The sequence below is a fragment of the Macaca mulatta genome, chromosome X (genome assembly GCF_049350105.2).
Source record: "Macaca mulatta isolate MMU2019108-1 chromosome X, T2T-MMU8v2.0, whole genome shotgun sequence".
In the NCBI taxonomy this organism is placed as follows: Eukaryota; Metazoa; Chordata; class Mammalia; order Primates; family Cercopithecidae; genus Macaca; species Macaca mulatta.
This window is the reverse complement of record NC_133426.1, coordinates 79,212,208-79,231,512: the sequence shown is the minus strand read 5'-3', so window position 1 is coordinate 79,231,512 and position 19,305 is coordinate 79,212,208. Positions and strand designations below refer to the sequence as shown.

Below are 19,305 nucleotides of genomic sequence, written 5' to 3'. Positions count from 1 at the left end.
TCAGTTGATTGGTTTGTCTCATTATGGGCTATATTTTCCTGCTTCTTTGCATGCCTAGTAATTTTTTATTGGATGAAAGACATCATGAATCTTACCTTGTTGCATCCTAGATATTGTTGTATTCCTGTAAATATTCCCGAGTTTTGTTCAGGGACCTAGTTAATTTAGTTGAAAACAGTTTAATCCATTATTACTTTTAAAATGTGTTACATGGGACCAGAGTCATGTCTAGTCTGGAGCTAGTTATTCCCCCACTACATAGGTAAGACACTTCTGAATACTCTACCCTATGTCCCCTGAATTATGAAGTTTTCTAGTCTGGTTAGTTAGAACAGGCACTATTTCTTGTCCTGTGTGAGCACTAGGTATTTTTTCCCTTTAATTCTTTGGGTGATTCTTTCCCTAGCCTCAAGTAGTTTTCTCACTTACATGCATTCTTCATTATTCTGCTGAATATTTGAGGCGGGCCCTCTGCAGATTTCTGTGGTTTTCTGTGTAGCTTTCTCTTCTCTGTTAATCTGTCCTGCAAATTATGGTTACCTTGGTGTATCTGTACTCTTAGCTCCATTTCTTCAACTCAGGGAGTCTGCCAGGCTCTGTTTAGTTTTTTCCTCCCTGTATAGTGGCTTGGAAACTCTTACAACAGTAGGCTGGGACAGTCATAGGACTCATCCTATTTGCTGCACTTTCTCAGAAATCACTGTCCTTCATTGTGTGATGTTCATTGTATTGAAAACCATTATGTCATAAATAGTTTTTTAGTTGTTGCAGGTGGGAAGGTAAATCTGGAACCTGTTACTTCATATTCACCGGAAGCACCAACCTAACATAGATAATTTTATGCAAACAGACATTATTTGTTGACTGATGGCTTTGCTTTTGACACCACAGGCCTGCTGTGGTTCAGTGCGGAAGTTAGGGTTCTTTGGCCTCTCCATTATATCCAATGATTATAACAGTAGAATTATTGATATTTCTGTATTCTCATACTCTAACCTTTGCTGCACAAACTAGAATGGAGCTGGATTGGGGGACAGGTAAGGCCAACCATCATGGCTTACCTTCCTGAAACTTCACTTTAACTCAGAGATTTGGCATGAAAAGTAATTAAAGGTAGATACAGAGATATAGATGTGGTGGGAGGGTGTGTGTGTGTGTGTGTGTGTGTGTGCATGCACATACACGTGAGCACATGTCTGTTTGCAAGTTCCATTTCATAAGAGGGCCTAGAAGCAATGACACCTCAGTGATAATGAGCGTACCCAGTGCCCAGGTCTTGGATTCTGACTATCATTTTCTGATCAAATAAACCAGGGCTTCTTATGGAAGTGGTTGATTCCAGGGCTATGGTGGGGAAAATACGAGATAAGATTGGAGCATCTTACAGTGCCAAAAAGTGAAAAAATGTTCAAAAAGGGAGTGTTTTGTTTTGTTATGTTTTGTTTTGAGACAGGGCCTCTCTTTGATGCCCAGGCTAGAATGCAGTGGTGCAATCATGGCTTACTTCAGCTTCAACCTCCTGGACTCAAGCTATCTTGCCACTTCATCCTCCCTAGTAGTTGGAACTATAGACAAGCACCATCATGCCTGGCTAATTTAAAAAAATTATAGAAACAGGGTCTCACTGTGTTGCCCAGGTTGGTCTCAAACTCCTGGGCTCAAGTGATCCTCCCACCTCAGCCTCCTAAATTGCTGGGATTTCAGGCAGGACCTACCATGTTCAGCCATGTTCAAAAAGGAATAGGCATGTCAAAAGGTCACAGGAGCCAACCTGAAAGAGCACCCAAAGCCAAAGCTGGAGCAGTTTGAACAACAAAATAAATAGTGATAGTGTTTTATTATAAGCCAGAGAAAAACCTAAATATCTGTAAGTTCATAGCAATATAAATAACTGAATGAATGAATAAATAAATAAATAAATAAATAAATGGGAGAGAAAGGACAGCTCTTCCTTAGAGAAGAGTTGCAACTAATGGCTGTAGGAGTAATGAAGAGAACTAGAAAATCACCATTAAAACACCACTGTAATAATTGTTTCTGGCAAGATCCATCAGTGGATGCTGAATTAGTGGGTTAATGTTTGAGAGAAACAAGATATTTGCATGCTCCTAAAGTATCTCTCTCAAGATATTTCTTAATTACAAAGGAAAAAATAGTAACAGTAGAATTGAGAAACCCAGCAGACATCACATTAACCAAGTGATAAGGGTTAATATCACCAGTAATAAGATGTTTCAGCATTGTACATCCCTGCTATGATGCACTGAGAAGGACACAGCATAATGTGTGTAATACATATTCTTGCCTAAAATGCATAATCTCAGTCTAATCATGAGAAAACATTAAGCAAACCCAAATTGAGGGAAATCTACTAAATACCTGATCACTAATCTTCAAAGAGTGTCAAGGTCACAAAAGACAAGACTTGAGGAACTGTCACTGAGTAGAAGAGACTTAAAGAAACATGACAAATGCAGCATGAAATTCCGGTTTGGACCCTGGAATGTAAAAAGGCCATTGGTGGGGAAAAAGTGGTAAAATCCAAATACAGTCCATAGTTTGGTTAATAGTATTGTGCTGATGTTAATTTCTTAGCTTTAACTATTGCACTGTGGTTATGTTAGATGTTAACATTCGGGGAAGCTAAGTGAAAGGCATATGGGAACTCTTTGTAGTGTTTTTGCAACTTTTGCATAAGTCTAAAGTTATTCCAAAATAAAAAGTTTTAAAAGTAATTTTAAAAGCTGTATGATTGAGGGGATTTATAGAGCTCTGGCTAAGAGGGTAGGCTTTGGAGTGAGATTCCTTGGACTGTAATCCTGGCTCTGTCACTTATTAGCTGTGTGACTTTGAGTGAGTCACTTAACTTCTCTTTGCATCATCAGTTTCATCATCTATAAAATGTAAGGATTAAGGAAGGTAATGTAAAATGCATAAATAAGTGCATGGTACATTGTCAGTACCAATAGAGAGTAAAGTTAGAATGAACATTTACAATAAAATATTAGGCTGCTCTTTAGGCTCCATCTTCCAGATCTACTGGGTATTTGCTTTAATGAAAAATTTTGAGAAGCACCTCTCCAGATAGACTGAGTTATAGTTCTTAGCCCTCCTGATTAACTGTTGAGGAGTCTTCCAACAGCTTGGAGGCTCCAGTAGAATTTAAAGCTATTGGCAAAGTAGCTGCAGGGGCCACCCAACTCATTAGCATCTCCTTAATAAGCATTGTGGGTATGTGTGTGTATGTGTGTGTATGTGTATGTATATATATATAAAACTCCTAGTGTCTTATGTTCAAGGGCAAACACTTCCCGCATCTAGGAAGTATTTAGTAGTTATGACTTGCTAATTGTATATTGGTTATTTTATGCCAGGACTTCGGGATATGGGAACGTGGAGACAAGACCAACCAAGGGATCTCAGAGTTGAATGCCAGTTCAGTTGGAATGGCAAAGGTAATTTTCCTTTCTTGTTTATACTGCGCATGGGATAAGGAAGTCTGGTGTCCCTTTGTCACAGATAAAACTTAATGTGAGTGTGGACCATAATCAAATTAATTATTATTTTAAACCACAGGCAACATTCAGATTCTCCTGTAGAACCGTGGATATGTAGATGAAAACTTTCATAAGCTGCAGATTTGATATCCAACTGCTTTTGTGGCATGTGTTTACTTATATTATATCCCATAAGGTCGTGAAAGGACTTAAACTAAACTTATCATCTCTACCATTACAAAAACAAGCAAAAGAAGGCTTTTATTCCTTCCATTTACCAGTTGACCAAGCTTTATATCAAGGAATCATCTCTCAATCCTCTGTCCTCTTTATTTTCCTCCATCCCCCAAATCATCATCATCATCATCATCATCATCATTAGCAGCAACAGCATTACTGTTCAACTTGGCTCTACTTTTTCATCCTACCCACTCTTGTCTTCTCTGGAAACAGCAAGAAGACATACAATAAGATAGCAGGAATAGGATCAAACATATCCATTATGAGAAATATGCATGATTTAGTCTCTCTTACTAATATGCAAAGACATAGATTGATTTTAAAAACTAAAAGAAAATCCAATATATGCTGTCTATAAGAGCTCTAATATAACAAAATGATACAGAAATGTTAAAAACAGAAGGATGAGCAAAATACAGTCTGACAAACATGAAAAAGAGCTAGGGTGACTATGTGAATGTCAAGTGAAGTAGAATTCAAAGTAAAAAATATTACATAGAACAAAGAGGACAAGGGGAGTCATAATAGAATTTCATTCTATTTTTGTTTTATTTATGTGTATATGTATGTATGTATGTATGTATTTATTTTGAGACGGAGTCTCGCCTTGTTGCCCAGGCTGGAGTGCAGTGGCACGATCTCGGCTCACTGCAACCTCCACCTCCTGGGTTCAAGAGATTCTCCTGCCTCAGTCTCCCGAGTAGCTGGGACTACAGGCCACCATGCCCAGCTAATTTTTTTATTTTTATTTTTAGTAGAGACAGGCTTTTGTCATGTTGACCAGGCTGGTCTCGAACTCCTGACCTCAGGTGATCCATCTGCCTCGGCATCCCAAAGTGCTGGAATTACAGGCATGAGCCACCGCGCCTGGCCTAACAATCTCATAGTGCACTGAACAACATAACCAAACATCCTTCCATGTCATTTCAGACAGACAAATTTAGTTCATTCTTTTCAGCTGCTATACAGTATTCAATAATTGCTCCATTGACAGAATTGTCTTTATTTTTTAATATTCCAGATAATGCTTTAGTGAAGATCCTTGTACATACATCCAGGTAAATTTACACAAATATTTTTATAGGAAAAATTCCTAAAAGTGGAACCCTTAAGTTAAGGGATGTATACTTTTAAATTGCCCTTCAAAAATATTTCCACTAGTTTACATTTCCCCACCCTCATATGATGGATATATGTCATTATATACCATAGATGTCATTTTTCTTTTCTTTTTTTTTTTTTATCATAAGCTGTTTCTTTCAGTGAATAAAAGTGTTTGACAGAGAAATACCTTTGGAAACAAACATTGAGAACATGTTATTACAACCTGTTTCTTTTTGCACTGGTACTTATTATTACAAGTTTACATATAGAGCTTTTTTGCCATTTTTCTCAATACCTGGATATTATCAGTATTTTTGTATATTTGATTTAAAGTTTTTTCCACTTAAACTTTTTTACTTTTTATTTTGTAATCATTTCTGACTTAGAGGAAAGTTATAATAATTGTACAAAGAATTCCTATATAGTATCCTTCACTCAAGTTCCCTACTTGTTAATATTTGCTTTATCTTTTTCTCTGATTAAACAAAACACACACACACACACAATTATTTTTTTCTGAACCAGTAGAGAGTACATTGCAGACATGAGCCCCATTACTCCTAAATATTTCAGTGTGAATTTCCTCAAGAACTCTTTTATAACCATGATACAAGCATCAAAATCAGGAAATGAACACTGGCATTATACTGCCACCTAATTGACATAACCCATTCACATTTATTTAGTTGTCCCAATAATGTGATTTATGGCAAAAAAAATCCTTTTGATCCGGGATCCAGTCTAAGATAACATATTACATTTAATCGTAATGTCTCTTTAGGCTTCTTCAGTCTGGAGTCCTTACTTGTCTTTCATGACCTTAGCATTTTTTAAGAGTATAGGCCAGTTATTTTACAGAGTGATCCTCGATTTGATTTTGTGTGATATTTCCTCACGATTAGATTCAGATTATGTGCTTTTGGCAAGAATACCACAGACGTGATGCTGTGTTCTTAGTTTATTATCAGGAAGCACATGATGTGAATTTGTCCCATTACTGTTGATGTTATCTTTTATGAATTCATTAAGGTGGTATCTACCAGGTTTCTCCACTGTAAATTTTCTGTTTTCCCTTTGTAATTGCTATGACTTGAATGTTTGTGGTCCCCCCTCACCAAAATTCATATTGAAACTTAATTACCAATGTACCAGTATTGAGAGGTGGAGCCTTTAAGCTGTGACTGGATCATGAGGGCTGTTCCCTCATGAATGCATTAATCCACTCATGGATTAATGGATTAGTGAGTTATCATGGGAATGGGACTGGTTGCTTTATAAGAAAAGGAAGAGACACTTGAGCTAGCACACTCAGGCCCCCTCATCATGTGATATCCCATTTCACCTCGGGACTCTGCAGAGTTTCTACCAGTCAGAGGCCCTCACCAGACAGGGCCCCTTGACCTTGGACTTATCAGCATGATGAAGGGGAGCTGGGTGCTATTCCTCAAGACAGTGGAAGAAAGACCCCAAGGCATTTCAGAGACCTTAGATGCTGCCTTTTCCATCACAGGCCCAAAGGCCTAGGAGGGCAGAATAGTTTCAGGGGACAGGCCTGGGGTGTTCTTTATGGTGTTCTTTACGCCCAGGACTGCCTTGGGACTCTACTCCCGGCACCCCTGCTTCAGTGTTTACTCAGCTCATGCCACTACTCCAAAAGGTCCAAGTGATAAACCTTGAAGGTATCCATGTGGTGTTAATTCTGCAGGTCCACAGAATGCAAGAGCTGCAGAAGCATAGCAGCTTCCACCTGGATCTCAAAGGATATATAAAACAGCTTCTGGGCCCAGGCAGAGACTTGTCACAGGGGTGGAACCATCACAGAGACCCCCCGCTAGAGCAACGCTGAAGCAGAAACATGGGGTTGCAGCTTCCACAGAGAGTTCCCACTAGGGCAGGACCACCGCTGGAATGCCAGAACTGTAGAGTCACTGGCAGCATGCAAGGCCTGCCTGGGAAAGCTTCAGGCACCAGACTTCAACCCACAGAAGCAGCCACCTGTACTGCACCCATCAAAGCCATAGGGGCAGGGCTGCCTGAGGCCTTAGAGACCCAATCCCAACCCGAGCATGGAGTCAAAAGAGATTATTCTTCAACTTTCAGATTTAATGTCTGCTATGCTGGGTTTAAGACTTGCTTTAAGCCTGTTATTCCTTTCTTTTTAGCTATTCCTGTCTTTTGGAATGAGAATATCTCTGTCTGTCTTAATTCCTGTACCACCATTGTATCTTGAAAGTTGATAAATTGTTTTGATTTCAGACTCACAGATGAGATTTTGGACTTTTGAGTCTTATCCTTGGTGCTGGAATGAGTTAAGACTTTGAGGCTATGGGGGTTAGAATGAATGTAGTTATATGTGAAAAGGACATGACTTTGGCGGGGGCAAGGAGTAGAATAGTAAGGCAGTAATTAATGAGTATTTTGTGCCTGGCCAACTTCTACTTACCCTATAGGTCTCAGTTTAGGTGTCATTTCTTCAGGGAAGACTTTCAAAACTGCCTTCTACCCCCAAGACTAGGTCAAGTCTGCCCCTTAATTGAGGAATTACAGATAACTAATAAATACTAGAAATAATATTCAATCTTGTTAGCAATTTAATGCATGTGAATGCAACAGATATACCATTTTTTATAACATTAGGAAAAAAATTTAAGATAATACATTGTTTGCATTAAGGAAGGTATTGTCATATACTGCTAGTGATAGCTATGTTGGTACAACTTGCAAGAAAAGCAATTTAGCATTATGCCTTAAAAATTATTCATACTCTTTTACCCAATGATTCTACTTCAGGGAATTGATGCTTACAAAATAATTCAAAATGAGTACCAAGAGCTATTTTATTAGCTTGACAGCCATTATTGCGAGCCTACCATATGCCATACTGTGTGCTAGATATTAGCGAAGACATAATCCCTGACCTCAAGGAATTTATAATTTAGCAAGAGATGTTTATCAAAGTTCTATTTCTAATAGCACAAAATTAAAGGCGACCTAAATTTCCAACAATTGGTAAATGGCTAAAATATACTTTATTATAGCCATATGAGATAATAGTATTCCAAAATAGTTTTTGTAACGTGGAAAAATACTTATCCTATATTATCAACTGTAAAAAGTAGGATACCAGATGTGATCTCAACTGTATACAAATAGACAGAAAAAACTAATAAAAAACATGTCAAAAATGTTAAAAGTGGTTGTTTTGGGTGATTTTCTTGCCCTCTCTGTACTTTACTATGTTTTCAAAATATTTTGTAAGGAGTGTGTTTTACTTTTATGATCAAAAAATATATTTAGAAAAGTAAGAAATTAACAAATAAATTCTATTTTAAAAAACATAATATCTCATTTATATGTGGAATCTAAAGAAGTTGAACTCATAGAAGGAAGGAGTACAATGATGTTACTTAACGTATGATGCTTAACCTGATAGTGCTACAAACTCCTTACCTTTTTCTGAGACAATATGGGAGACAAAGAAAAACTCAGAATGCCCTGGGAATAAATAATGTTATTTTATTATAAATTCTGTCAGACATATTCAAAAGTGATATCATGTAGGTTGATAAGATACTGGGGTATAGGGAGAAGAAATATATATCTTTCTAATGCTAAACTTGTCCTTTCCTTTCTTGTTCCTCACAGGCAGCCCTGGAAGCATTAGATGAACTGGATCTGTTTGGTGTAAAAGGTGGGCCTCAATCCGTTATCCATGTCCTGGCTGATGAAGTACAACACTGCCAGGTAAGAGATTATGGAAAATGGAAATAGCAAATTTTATTCTTGCCCAGATTCAGATTTAAGCATGAGCTTTAGATTAAGGATAGCTGAATGAGAGAGAGTGTATCATCTGATTAATTACCATATACCAAAAATATCTTTAGCAAGCATACTGTACCAAGATAAGCCTAATATAGCGTGGGCTATAAAATAGATCATAATCCTGTTCTGTAGCCCAAGGTTATAAAGGGATCCCACCATACTATATGAAATTATCCACCACTGTCATATCAAAAGGATATGGTCTCTCTTTCTGAGTATCTCCTTTTCTAAATATATAAAGAAAACAAGAGATGATAGATTTTTAGTATTCTTGTTAGTGTTTCTGAAACATTCTCTTGTCCCTGGTTGGCTCTAAGCTTAGATATTTGGAGATTAGACTTTAAGCGGCAAATATGTATTTTCAATTTTGTTTAGGATTACTCTCCATATGGAAAGATTAAGGCTTTTCTCATTGGCATAAAGAATTTTCTCCTTTTCTTTAAACCCTGATTAGATACCATAGGGTCCTATTGAATATAAACTCATCTCCAATTTTAAAAACATAAAATTTCCCAGAGAAAAAAAATATGTCAGAAGTAGAGGAGCTGAGCCTTCCCTATCCTGCTTCTCAGCAGCTATGTTTTCTCTTGACTTTATTCTTAAGTAGTTGCTAATGGAGCAACAGCACTGTGGGTGGTATAATAATGTTAGAATATTCCTTATCCATGAGTAACTGGTTAAGAATCAGGATAGGGAAGTATTGAGAGCAGAATTAAGACAAGGGGTGATTTACAGAAATTGCTGGTTTTCTAAGTTCTAACTATTGAGTAATGTCTAGATTTTCTTGTGAATGGTCCTCTTCTACATAAATCTTTTGAAACTAAAGCTATTAGTTTTATAATGCCAAGGTATTTAATAACCTACTTAAAATAGATAAAGAATATTCTGTTCTATTCTGTCAAACATATTCAAAAGTGGTATCATGTGTGTTGATAAGATATTGGGGTAAAGGGAGAAGAAATACATCCTTTTATATAAACTTAACTACTTTTCTCTTAGTCTATCCTGAATTCACTACTGCCCCGTGCTTCAACATCAAAAGAGGTTGATGCTAGTCTACTCTCAGTGGTTTCTTTCCCTGCCTTTGCAGTAGAGGATAGCCAGTTGGTGGAGCTCACGAAACAGGAAATCATCACCAAGCTTCAGGTATGTCCATATGTGCCTTTGTTTTATTTAAGGCTGTGACTTTAAGGGTAAATTGTGCCTTTGAGGGCCTTAAGTATGACCTGTGACTGTGATTTCAAGAAACCTTTAAGTTTTCTGAGTTGTCTTTACAGTTTCTTTTAAAAGTGTTAAAGCTTCTACAGCCATTGCTGGTAGTAATGCAGGGTGGCACACCCACTTTAGAAAACAGTTTGGCAGTTTCTTATAAATTTAGTCATATACTCTCCCTATAACCCAACTATGTCATCCTAGAAATCTACCCTACAGAAATGAAAACTTACGCTCACGAAAAAATCTGCACACAAATGTTTACAGCAGCTTTATTCATAATTGCCAAAAACTGGAAAAAACCTTCAACAGAGGAAGGGATAAACAAATTACACTATATGCATGCAGTAGAATACTGCTCAACAATAAAAAGATACAAGGTACCAACTTGATCAGATTTAATCATGGTGTATAATCTTTTCGATATGCTATCGGATTTGTTTTGATAATATTTTGTTGAGGATTTTTGCATCTGTGTTCATCAGGGATATTGGCCCATGGGTTTTCTGTTCTTGTGTCCTCGTCAGTTTTGATTTCAGGGTACTGCTGGCCTTGTAGTGAGTTTGGAAGAAGTCCCTCCCCTTCAATTTATTGGAGTAGTTTGGTTTTAGCTCTTTAAAAGTTTGGTAGAACTCAGCAATAAAGCCATCCATTCCTGGACTTTTCTTCATTGGAGTACATTTTATTACTGATTCAATCCCATTACTTGTTATTCGTCTTTTCAGGTTTTCTGTTTCTTCTTGGTTCAATCTTGTTTGGGTGTATGTGTCCAGAAATGTACCTGTTTTCTCTAGGGCTTCCAATTTCTTGGCACATACTTATGTGGTATCGGTTATAATGTCTCTTTTTTATTTCTGATTTTATTTACTTGGGTCTTTTATTCTTAGTCTGGCTAATGGTTTGCCAATTTTGTTTATTTAAAAGACTTTTCATTTTGTTGATCTTTTGTATTTTTTGGCCTTGATTTCACTTGTTTCTGTTTTGGTCTTTGTTATTTCTTTCCTTCTATTAATTTGGGGTTCTGTTTGTTCTTTTCTAATTCCTTGAGGTGCATCATTAGGTTGTTTATGTCAAATCTTTTTCTTTTTTTTTTTTTTGAGACGGAGTCTCGCTGTCGCCCAGGCTGGAGTGCAGTGGCACGATCTCGGCTCACTGCAAGCTACGCCTCCCAGGTTTACGCCACTCTCCTGCCTCAGCCTCCTGAGTAGCTGGGACTACAGGCGCCCACCACCTCGCCCGGCTAGTTTTTTGTATTTTTTAGTAGAGACGGGGTTTCACCGTGTTAGAGAGGATGGTATCGATCTCCTGACCTCGTGATCCGCCCGTCTCGGCCTCCCAAAGTGCTGGGATTACAGGCTTGAGCCACCGCGCCCGGCCTTATGTCAAATCTTTCTACTATTTTGATGTAGGCATTTATTGCCATAAACTTCCTTCTTAGTACTGCTTTTGCTGTATCCCATAGATTTTGGGATGTTATGTTTCCATTTTTGTTTATTTTAAGAAATTTTAAAGTTTTTTTCTTAATTTCTTCATTGAGGAGCATGTTGTTTAATTTCTATGTATCTGTACAGTTTCAAAAGTTTCTCTTGTTATTGATTTTTAGTTTTCATTGCAGTCAGAAAAGAAAATTGATAATGATTTCAATTTTTAAAAGTTTGTTGAGACATGTTTTATCGCCTAATATATGATCAGTCCTGGAGAATGTTCCATGTGCTGATGTGTTTTCTGTACCTGTTGGATGAAATGCTCTGTAAATGTCTGTTAGGTCCATTTGGTCTATAATGCAGTTTAAATCTAGTATTTCTTTGTTGATTTTCTGTATAAATGATCTATCTAATGCTAAGAGTAGAATGTTGAAGTCTCCTACTATTATTGTACTGGAGTCTAACTCTCCTTTTAGATCTAATAATATTTGGTTCATATATCTGGATGCTCCAATGTTAGGTGCATATATATTTACAATTATTATAACCTCTTGCTGAATTGATCCTTTTATTATTATATAATGACATTCTTTGTCTCTTTTTACTGTTTTTAACTTAAAACCTATTTTATCTGATATAAGTATAGCTACTCCTGCTTGATTTTGGTTTGTATTTGCGTGGAACATCTTTTTCCATTCCTTCCAATTTAGTCTGTGTGTGTCTTTACAGGTGAAGTGACTTTCTTGTAGGCATCATATGAGTCTTGTTTTTCTTATCCATTCAGCCAATCTACGTCTAAAATGAGAAATTTAATCTATTTACATTCAAGGTTATTATTGATAAATGAGGACTTTCTCCTGTTATTTTGTTAATTGTTTTCTGGTTGTTTTGTATATCCTTTGTTCCTTTCTTCCTCTCTTATTGTTTATCTTTACAGTTTGGTGATTTTCTGTAGTGTAAGGCTTGATTCCTTTCTCTTTCTCTTTCTCCTTTCTATATGTGCTGTACTAGTGAGTTTTATACTTTTGCATGTTTTCATGATGATAGTTATGATACTTTCACTTCCAGTTGTAGGACTCCCTTAGGCATTTCTCGTAAGGTTTATCTAATTCTGGGTATAGTGTTCTTGCCTGACAGGTTTTTTTTTTTTTTTCCCAGCACTTAGAATATGTCATCTCATTCTCTTCCAGCCTGTGAGATTACTACTGAGAAATCTGTTGTTAGTCTAATGAAGCTTCCCTTATACGTAACCTTATGCTTTTCTCTTGCTGTTTTTAAAATTTTCTCTTCATCTTTGACTTTTGACATTTTGACTATAATGTACCTTTAAGAGAACATTTTTTGGTTTGAATCTATTTGGGAACCTTTGAGTTTCCTGGATCTGGATATCCATATTTTTCCCAAGAATTGGGAATTTTTCAGCTATTATTTCATCAAATAGGTTTTCTGCACATTTTCTCATCTCTTGTCTTTCTAAAACTTCCATAATGTGATTATGTATTTGCTTTATGGTGTTCTGCAAGTACTATAGGCTTGTTTCATTCTTGGTTTTTTTTCTGTATGCCTGGTTTATTTCAAAAGATATGCCTCCAAGTTCAGAAATTCTTCTGCTTGATCTCATCTGTTGAAGCTCTCGATTGTGTTTTTTATTTCATTAATTGAATTCTTCTGCATTAAAATTTGTTTTTTAAATAATATCTCTGTTGAACTTCTCATCAGATCATGAATTGTTTTCCTGATTATCTATCTTTATCCTTTTATGTCTTGCTGGGTTTCCTTAAGATCATAATTTTGAGTTTCTTTTATAGCATTTCATAAATTTCCTTTTCTTTGAGATCTGTTACTAGATAATTATTATGTCCCTTTGGAGGTATCATGTTTCTTGCCTTTTCATGTTTCTTGTGTCCCTGCATTGATATATGCACATCTGGTGGAGCAGGTACCTCTTCGAATTTATGGAGCAGCTTTGACAGGGAAAGATTTTTTTCTGGAGATGGGTCCTAAGTTGTTGGTTTGGGTAGGGTACACTGGCTTTGGTTCTAGGTGGACACAGTTATTATAGTCTCTGCAGTTTCTTGAGCTGTAATCCACATAATTGATGTTTGTGAGTACCTCGATGGCCTAGGCTGCAGGAGTTTATGAGTGTAGTGGGTAGTTTTGCTGGGGGATGGGCTCCTGAACAGACTGATTCCCAGGCCTGGGGTGTACACATGCATGAGGAGACAGGGCTGCCAGGCTCTTTTTCTAGCCAAGGTCATAGGTACATGGCAGGTCAGGTGGTTCAGGTACTGGTTTGCCCACCAGGGGCAGGGCTGCTGAGTTCCTTGGGGATGTGGGATTGGGAACTGGCTTGCCAGGGGTGGGGCCACTGGGCTGTTTCTCTGATCAGGGACATGGGTCCGTCAGGCTGTTTGTTTCGTCTGTTCCAGGGTTGGCTTTCTACTGTGCAGGACCAGAGTCATGGCCATTCCTGGGGCCAGGCTTCAAGCAGCTGAGGTCATGGCACTGCAGCCACCTGTGTGGGGTTGGTGAAATGATGGCAAGGAGTCAAGGTTGGAGAGGCACAATGGCTACTGGCCCCCAGAGTAGGGGGGCCAACTACTGCATTACTGCAGTAGCTCCAGTTTCAAGATGGCACTGTGCTGCAGCAGCTTTGGTCATGAGAAATAGGAAGTGCACAACATGTACTTGCACTCTGGAGTAATGCAGCTGTGTGAATTCTAGGCAGCTCCCCAAACTGGGCTCAGAACTTGGGAGGACGGTAGGATTCTCCTATAGTAAGGACTGCAGGTGTCTGGGCTGGCAATGACAGATGGTGGGAGCCTTTTGCTTACCTTTTCTCTGCAAGGGGAAGTCCCTCCTGTCTCTGAGCCAATCCTTATAGGGGAGATGGGGCAGCAGAGCCAGGATGCCTCGCTCCCCTCTCTATGCTGCCATCCTGAGCTTTTCCACTTCACAGGGTTCTTGCCAGTCACTTGCTGTACCACAGTGCTCTCCCTCAGACACTCCACTTGAATTTTAGTTGTCTATTAGTTGTTTTGGTCCTTTTTTATGGGGAAGACAGGCATCAGGCACCTCTAGTCGGCCCTCGTGCTCTATGTTGATTCTTTTTTTTTTTTTTTTTTTTGTCAGTACATTCCAAACATGTATAACTAATGAACATGGCCTAGGACTTTTTTTTATTGGTATTCACTTCAGTAACTTGAATCCACAGATATAAGCAGTATATAACCAGAAAGTTACAAGTAAACACAGATTATACATGCAAATTTCTGTTCACAAAAGTCACATGTGCAAGGTACATGAATTAGAAGCGTGCATCTAGGATTATGGCCACACTGTTTTTAAGATGCAGAAATGTAAATTTACATCTTGAAAATATGAAGAGGTGATCTACACACTTCAGAAATCAAATGTTGCTTACACCAGAGATGTACGACAATTACGGGATTCAAGTGACAAGCAATAAGATCTCAAAAATTAGTACTGGTCAAAGAGAATAGGAATATTTTTACATTTCACCGAAAATATATTGACTACTAGAATATGAAATCTAGCAGGTACTCAGGGAAAAAATTACAAAATCTAAAGCCAATTACTTAATATTTCTTATTACCTAAACAACAGCATGACAGCATGACATTAACAGAAAACTGCACCTGCATTTGAATTGCCAATCTCATTTTAATGAAGTTCTCCAAAAATGAAATGCAACCAAAAAAAGGTCAAACTCCAAATGAAAAGTTTGCAAGGCTCAGGTTAAAACATGGAATGTTTCTGATGAAAGTAATAAAAATACTATTGGTTTTGTTGTTTATTAAATGGAATCAAATATTGACATTTCTTTGCAGCTTGGAACTACTAAATTTCATTTTCCCAAATGGTTCTACATTTTTTTCTTAGTGGTGCAAGTTGTCTTAAGTAGCTTACGAAGTCAATCTCTACAAATTACTTCTACAAAAGAAAAACTATTCATTAATCGTATGTATTTTTTTGCTGTAACACTTAACACATGACAGACATTATTTCTCCACCAAAACAAAAGAGTACAGTAGTTTTCTTCTGTCAGTATTGTATTTTAAAAAGGTTAACATTAAACACAAAGAACCATTATTTTCTTTGAAATCCTTAAATCTTCTTGCACATCTTAAATTTCCTCTTCTGTCTGCATTCTTCTGCCAATTTATTCAGAAATTTATTTAATTTCTCATAATGAGGAAGGCTGCTGCAATGAGTATTCTTTGCAACTTCTTCATTTGCATAAAAGAGTGAACACAGCTTACGGTAAAACCCTGTTTTAGGTTCACATAGTCTATACCAACAGGAACATTGGGCTGATATGGTCCAATTCTATACTCATCTGGGATTGTATAGTCCTCCTTGTTCTCATCACTTTGGCCATCTGCATTTTCACTTATGTTGATTCTTAAATGCATTTTACTACGAGAAAAAAAGACAAACCCCAAAGACTACATACTGCCTGATTCCATTTACATGACACTTTAGAAAAGGCAAAACTATAGGGAGGAAAACAGATCAGTAGTTGCCAGAAGTTGGGAGGACAGATTGTCTATAGAGATACAGCACTAGAGAATTTTGAGGGCGATGGAATGGTTCTCTATGGACTTATGCTGGTGCACACCTGACTATATGTTTGTCAAAAGCCAAGGAATTGTATGCCACAGGAAGTAAATTTAAAGAATCAACCAGGGCGTGTCAAGAAAGATGGAATTCAGACTGAAAAATGAGTCTAATTACATTACAGATGAATCAGGTAACCATACTAAAGGGTATGGAAAGGAAAGGAGCTGACCTAAGTCTTGGAAAACAGTGTTTTGACTAGATACTGCAAGCCTAACCTAAAGACAAAAATAACTGTATACACACACTGTACTCCAGTTCAGGGGTTAGCAAGTTACAGCCCGTGGGCTGGCCATCTGTTTTGATAAATAGAGTTTTATTGGAACACAACCATGGTGTATTTACTTATTGTCCATGGCTGCTTTCAAGGTACAACAGCAGATCTGAGTAATTGCAACAGAGGCTGTATAGTCTGCACAATCTAAAATATTCACTGGTCCTCTATGAAAAAGTTTGCCAACCCCTGCTCTAGTTGATAAATTTGTTTCTCAAAGGGGTACTGGTTGGCAATTCTGAAACTATTTTATCTGTACAGTAAGGTTGACCAAATAAGTAAATATGTAGTAGATATAGTGGATAACGAGACCTAGGTTTCTCGCTGTTACACACAGGGAATGGGAAAAGCCTAGAATGGACCTTCTGATGTCGGATTAGAGAAGGTAGTGTCAGTATGAAGTGTGTGTGTGTGTGTGTGTGTGTGTGTGTGTGTTTAATATAGGGATGTGTGTCTTCCTATATGTGTTTCCTAACTTTTTCCACTGAGAGGGCCCAGAGGCAATGAGTACACCTAGTGTCCAAATTTTGGTTTCTAAATGTCATTCTCAATGAAAGGACTCAGGGCTCCTTGGAGAAGTGGTTGATTTGACTGGGGCAGGGAGGATACAGGAGGAGCCTGGAGTATCATACGGTTCTAGAAAATAAAGTGGTACTCAGAAAAGTATGGAACATGTCAAAGGGACACAGGAACCAACGGAAAAGTTCTTCTAATGGCCAAAGCAGAAAAAAATTGAACAACAAAAGAACTATCATAGTATTGGATTATAACCCAGAGAATAAATGAAATATCCATAAGTCCATTTTTCAGTTATTTCAGTTAAATAAATAACTGAAAAATGAATATATAGGAAAGAAGACAAATCTCCTTAATAGGAGAATGTCAGTTAATAAATGCTAAAGGAATAAAGGAAATACAAAATTGCCATTAGACAAACACTAGAGTAATAATTATTTCAGGAGAGATCAACTGATGAATGCTAAAATCAGTAGACAAAAGCTTAAGCAGAAAGAGGACATTCAAATAGTCTCACAGTATCTCCCCCAAAATATTTAATAGTTACAAATGGAAAATTACAGTGGAGAAATTCAGCAGACACCACTTTAACCAAGTGATCAGGGTTAACATCACCAGTAATAGGATATATTGACATCATGTACTCTCTCATACAATGCACTGAGAAGGGCACATCACCTCTGTGGTATCCTTCCCAATATGCATAACCTTAATCTGATCATGAGAAAACATCAAACAAAACCAAATCGAGGGACATTCTACAAAATAACTGATGAACACTCTTCAAAAGTGTCAAGGTCATTAAAAACAAGGAAGGACTGAGGAAGTGTCATAGATTGGAGGACACTAAGGAGACATGATAACTGAATGCAATATGGGATCCTGAATTGGGTCCTAGAACAGAAAAAAGGACAACTGATGAAATCCAAATAAGTTATGTGCTTTGGTTAATAGTATCGTGCCAAAGTTAATTAAAAAAAATTTTTTTTTGACACAAAGTCTCACTCTGTCACCCAGACTGGAGTATAGTGGCACGATCTCGGCTCACTGCAACCTCTGCCTTCCAGGTTCAAGTGAGTCTCCCACCTCAGTCTCTTGAATAACAGGGACTACAGTCACGTGCCACCACGCCTGGCTAATTTTTAAATTTTTTTGTAAAGATAGGGTTTCACGACGTTGGCCAGGCTGGTCTCAAACTCCTGACCTCAGGTGCCACCCGCCTCAGCCTCCAAAAGTGTTGGGGTTACAGGCATGAGCCACCACACCTAGCCACCAAGGTTAATTTTTCAGTTTTGGCAAATTTCTATGGTTATATAAGATGTGAATATAACGGAATGGTGGTTGATAGGAATACTGGGATTCTCTGTACTGTTTTTGCAACTCTTCTGTAAATCTAAAATTGTCTCAAAATTTAAAAAATATGTGTTTTTTAAAAAAGCTTATGGAGTCTTATGAGCTGTATGTGTCTTATGAATGGGACCACATAGATTAGTAATTAGGCTGTCACAGACTTACCCTAGGTGGATAGCCATAGAGAAGATACTGTTAGGAACACTGCTTTAGTGAAGAGCCTGTCATTTTGCCTTCACTTGAAATCACACTGCTGAAATCTGTTTCTGCTGCTGGATTGATTTCAGGTTTTTTGGTTTTAAGCATTGTGTCTTTATCGGTGATAGGTTGGTGGTACATAGAGATGTTACAAGGATGTATTTCTGATTAATTACATGGCCGTACCAGTGTACAAGCTGCTGATCCTTTTTCTTTGCATTCCCAGGGTCGTTATGGTTGCTGTCGCTTTCTACGAGATGGATATAAAACTCCTAAAGAGGTAGGTTTCTTTTCTCCAAAATGAACCCAAGGTAGAAAGGCCACTTCTACCTGCAGCCTCATTCAGAGAAAACATTTACCTCACCGATGGTACTTATAGAGATCACTAAGTAGTATTATAATAACTGATGTTTTCTATATTTGTTGAACTTGGCTTAGCTGCCAAGGTCTCAATTTGTAGGCCTTTCTGGATTAAGTAAAATAGAGGAAGGTGTAGTCCTTCTACCTCTTGTGTTGGTTAGTTTCAAGAAAGAACTACTGATACATGATAAAATCAGTGGATGAAAACTTATGCAGAAATGGTATTTGCATGGTCTCAAAGTGTCTCTCCCAAAATATTTAACAATTACAAAGGGAAAAATCTTTCCATCAGGAGATCTTTCTGGCCCCACATTCCACCTCTTGTAGTTGGTTAGTTCTAAACAGTGCTAGATTTTGAAAAGGTAAGTTTCTTTTATTCAACGAGTCAAAAGTTCATCTTGGAAATATAAATGAGAAAAATTCAGTATTATTAAAGGGATTGAACAGTCAATATGAATCACTTTCACTGGTAATGGAAACATTGTTTAAAGCTTAGATTTGATGGTTGAGAGACATTATGGATTTTTAAAAATCATCGAGCTCAAACTCTTCTGGTCTACTTCCTCTCTTCCACTTTATTTTTTAGCCTTGAATTTGACTTCTTCCCCTATTAGTGTACTAAACTTATATGTTCTGAAACATCATCATAAGCTCTTAAATGACCAAT

General features: G+C 37.5%; 1 protein-coding gene across 17 annotated transcripts in view; it reads left to right on the top strand.

The window, feature by feature from the left end:
• The window catches only part of PHKA1 (phosphorylase kinase regulatory subunit alpha 1), a 130,288-nt gene that overhangs the window by 33,027 nt on the left and 77,956 nt on the right, over positions 1-19,305 (top strand). For 16 of the 17 annotated variants that reach the window (XR_013412552.1, XR_013412553.1, XR_013412551.1 and 13 more), the window contains 4 exon segments: positions 3,375-3,455; positions 8,487-8,585; positions 9,663-9,809; positions 18,505-18,558. Coding sequence is in view for 12 of the 17 variants with exons in the window: in XM_077987607.1 (XP_077843733.1) it covers positions 3,375-3,455; positions 8,487-8,585; positions 9,663-9,809; positions 18,505-18,558 (381 nt within the window). In the remaining 5 variants the exon portion in view is untranslated. 17 annotated transcript variants of the gene reach the window in all.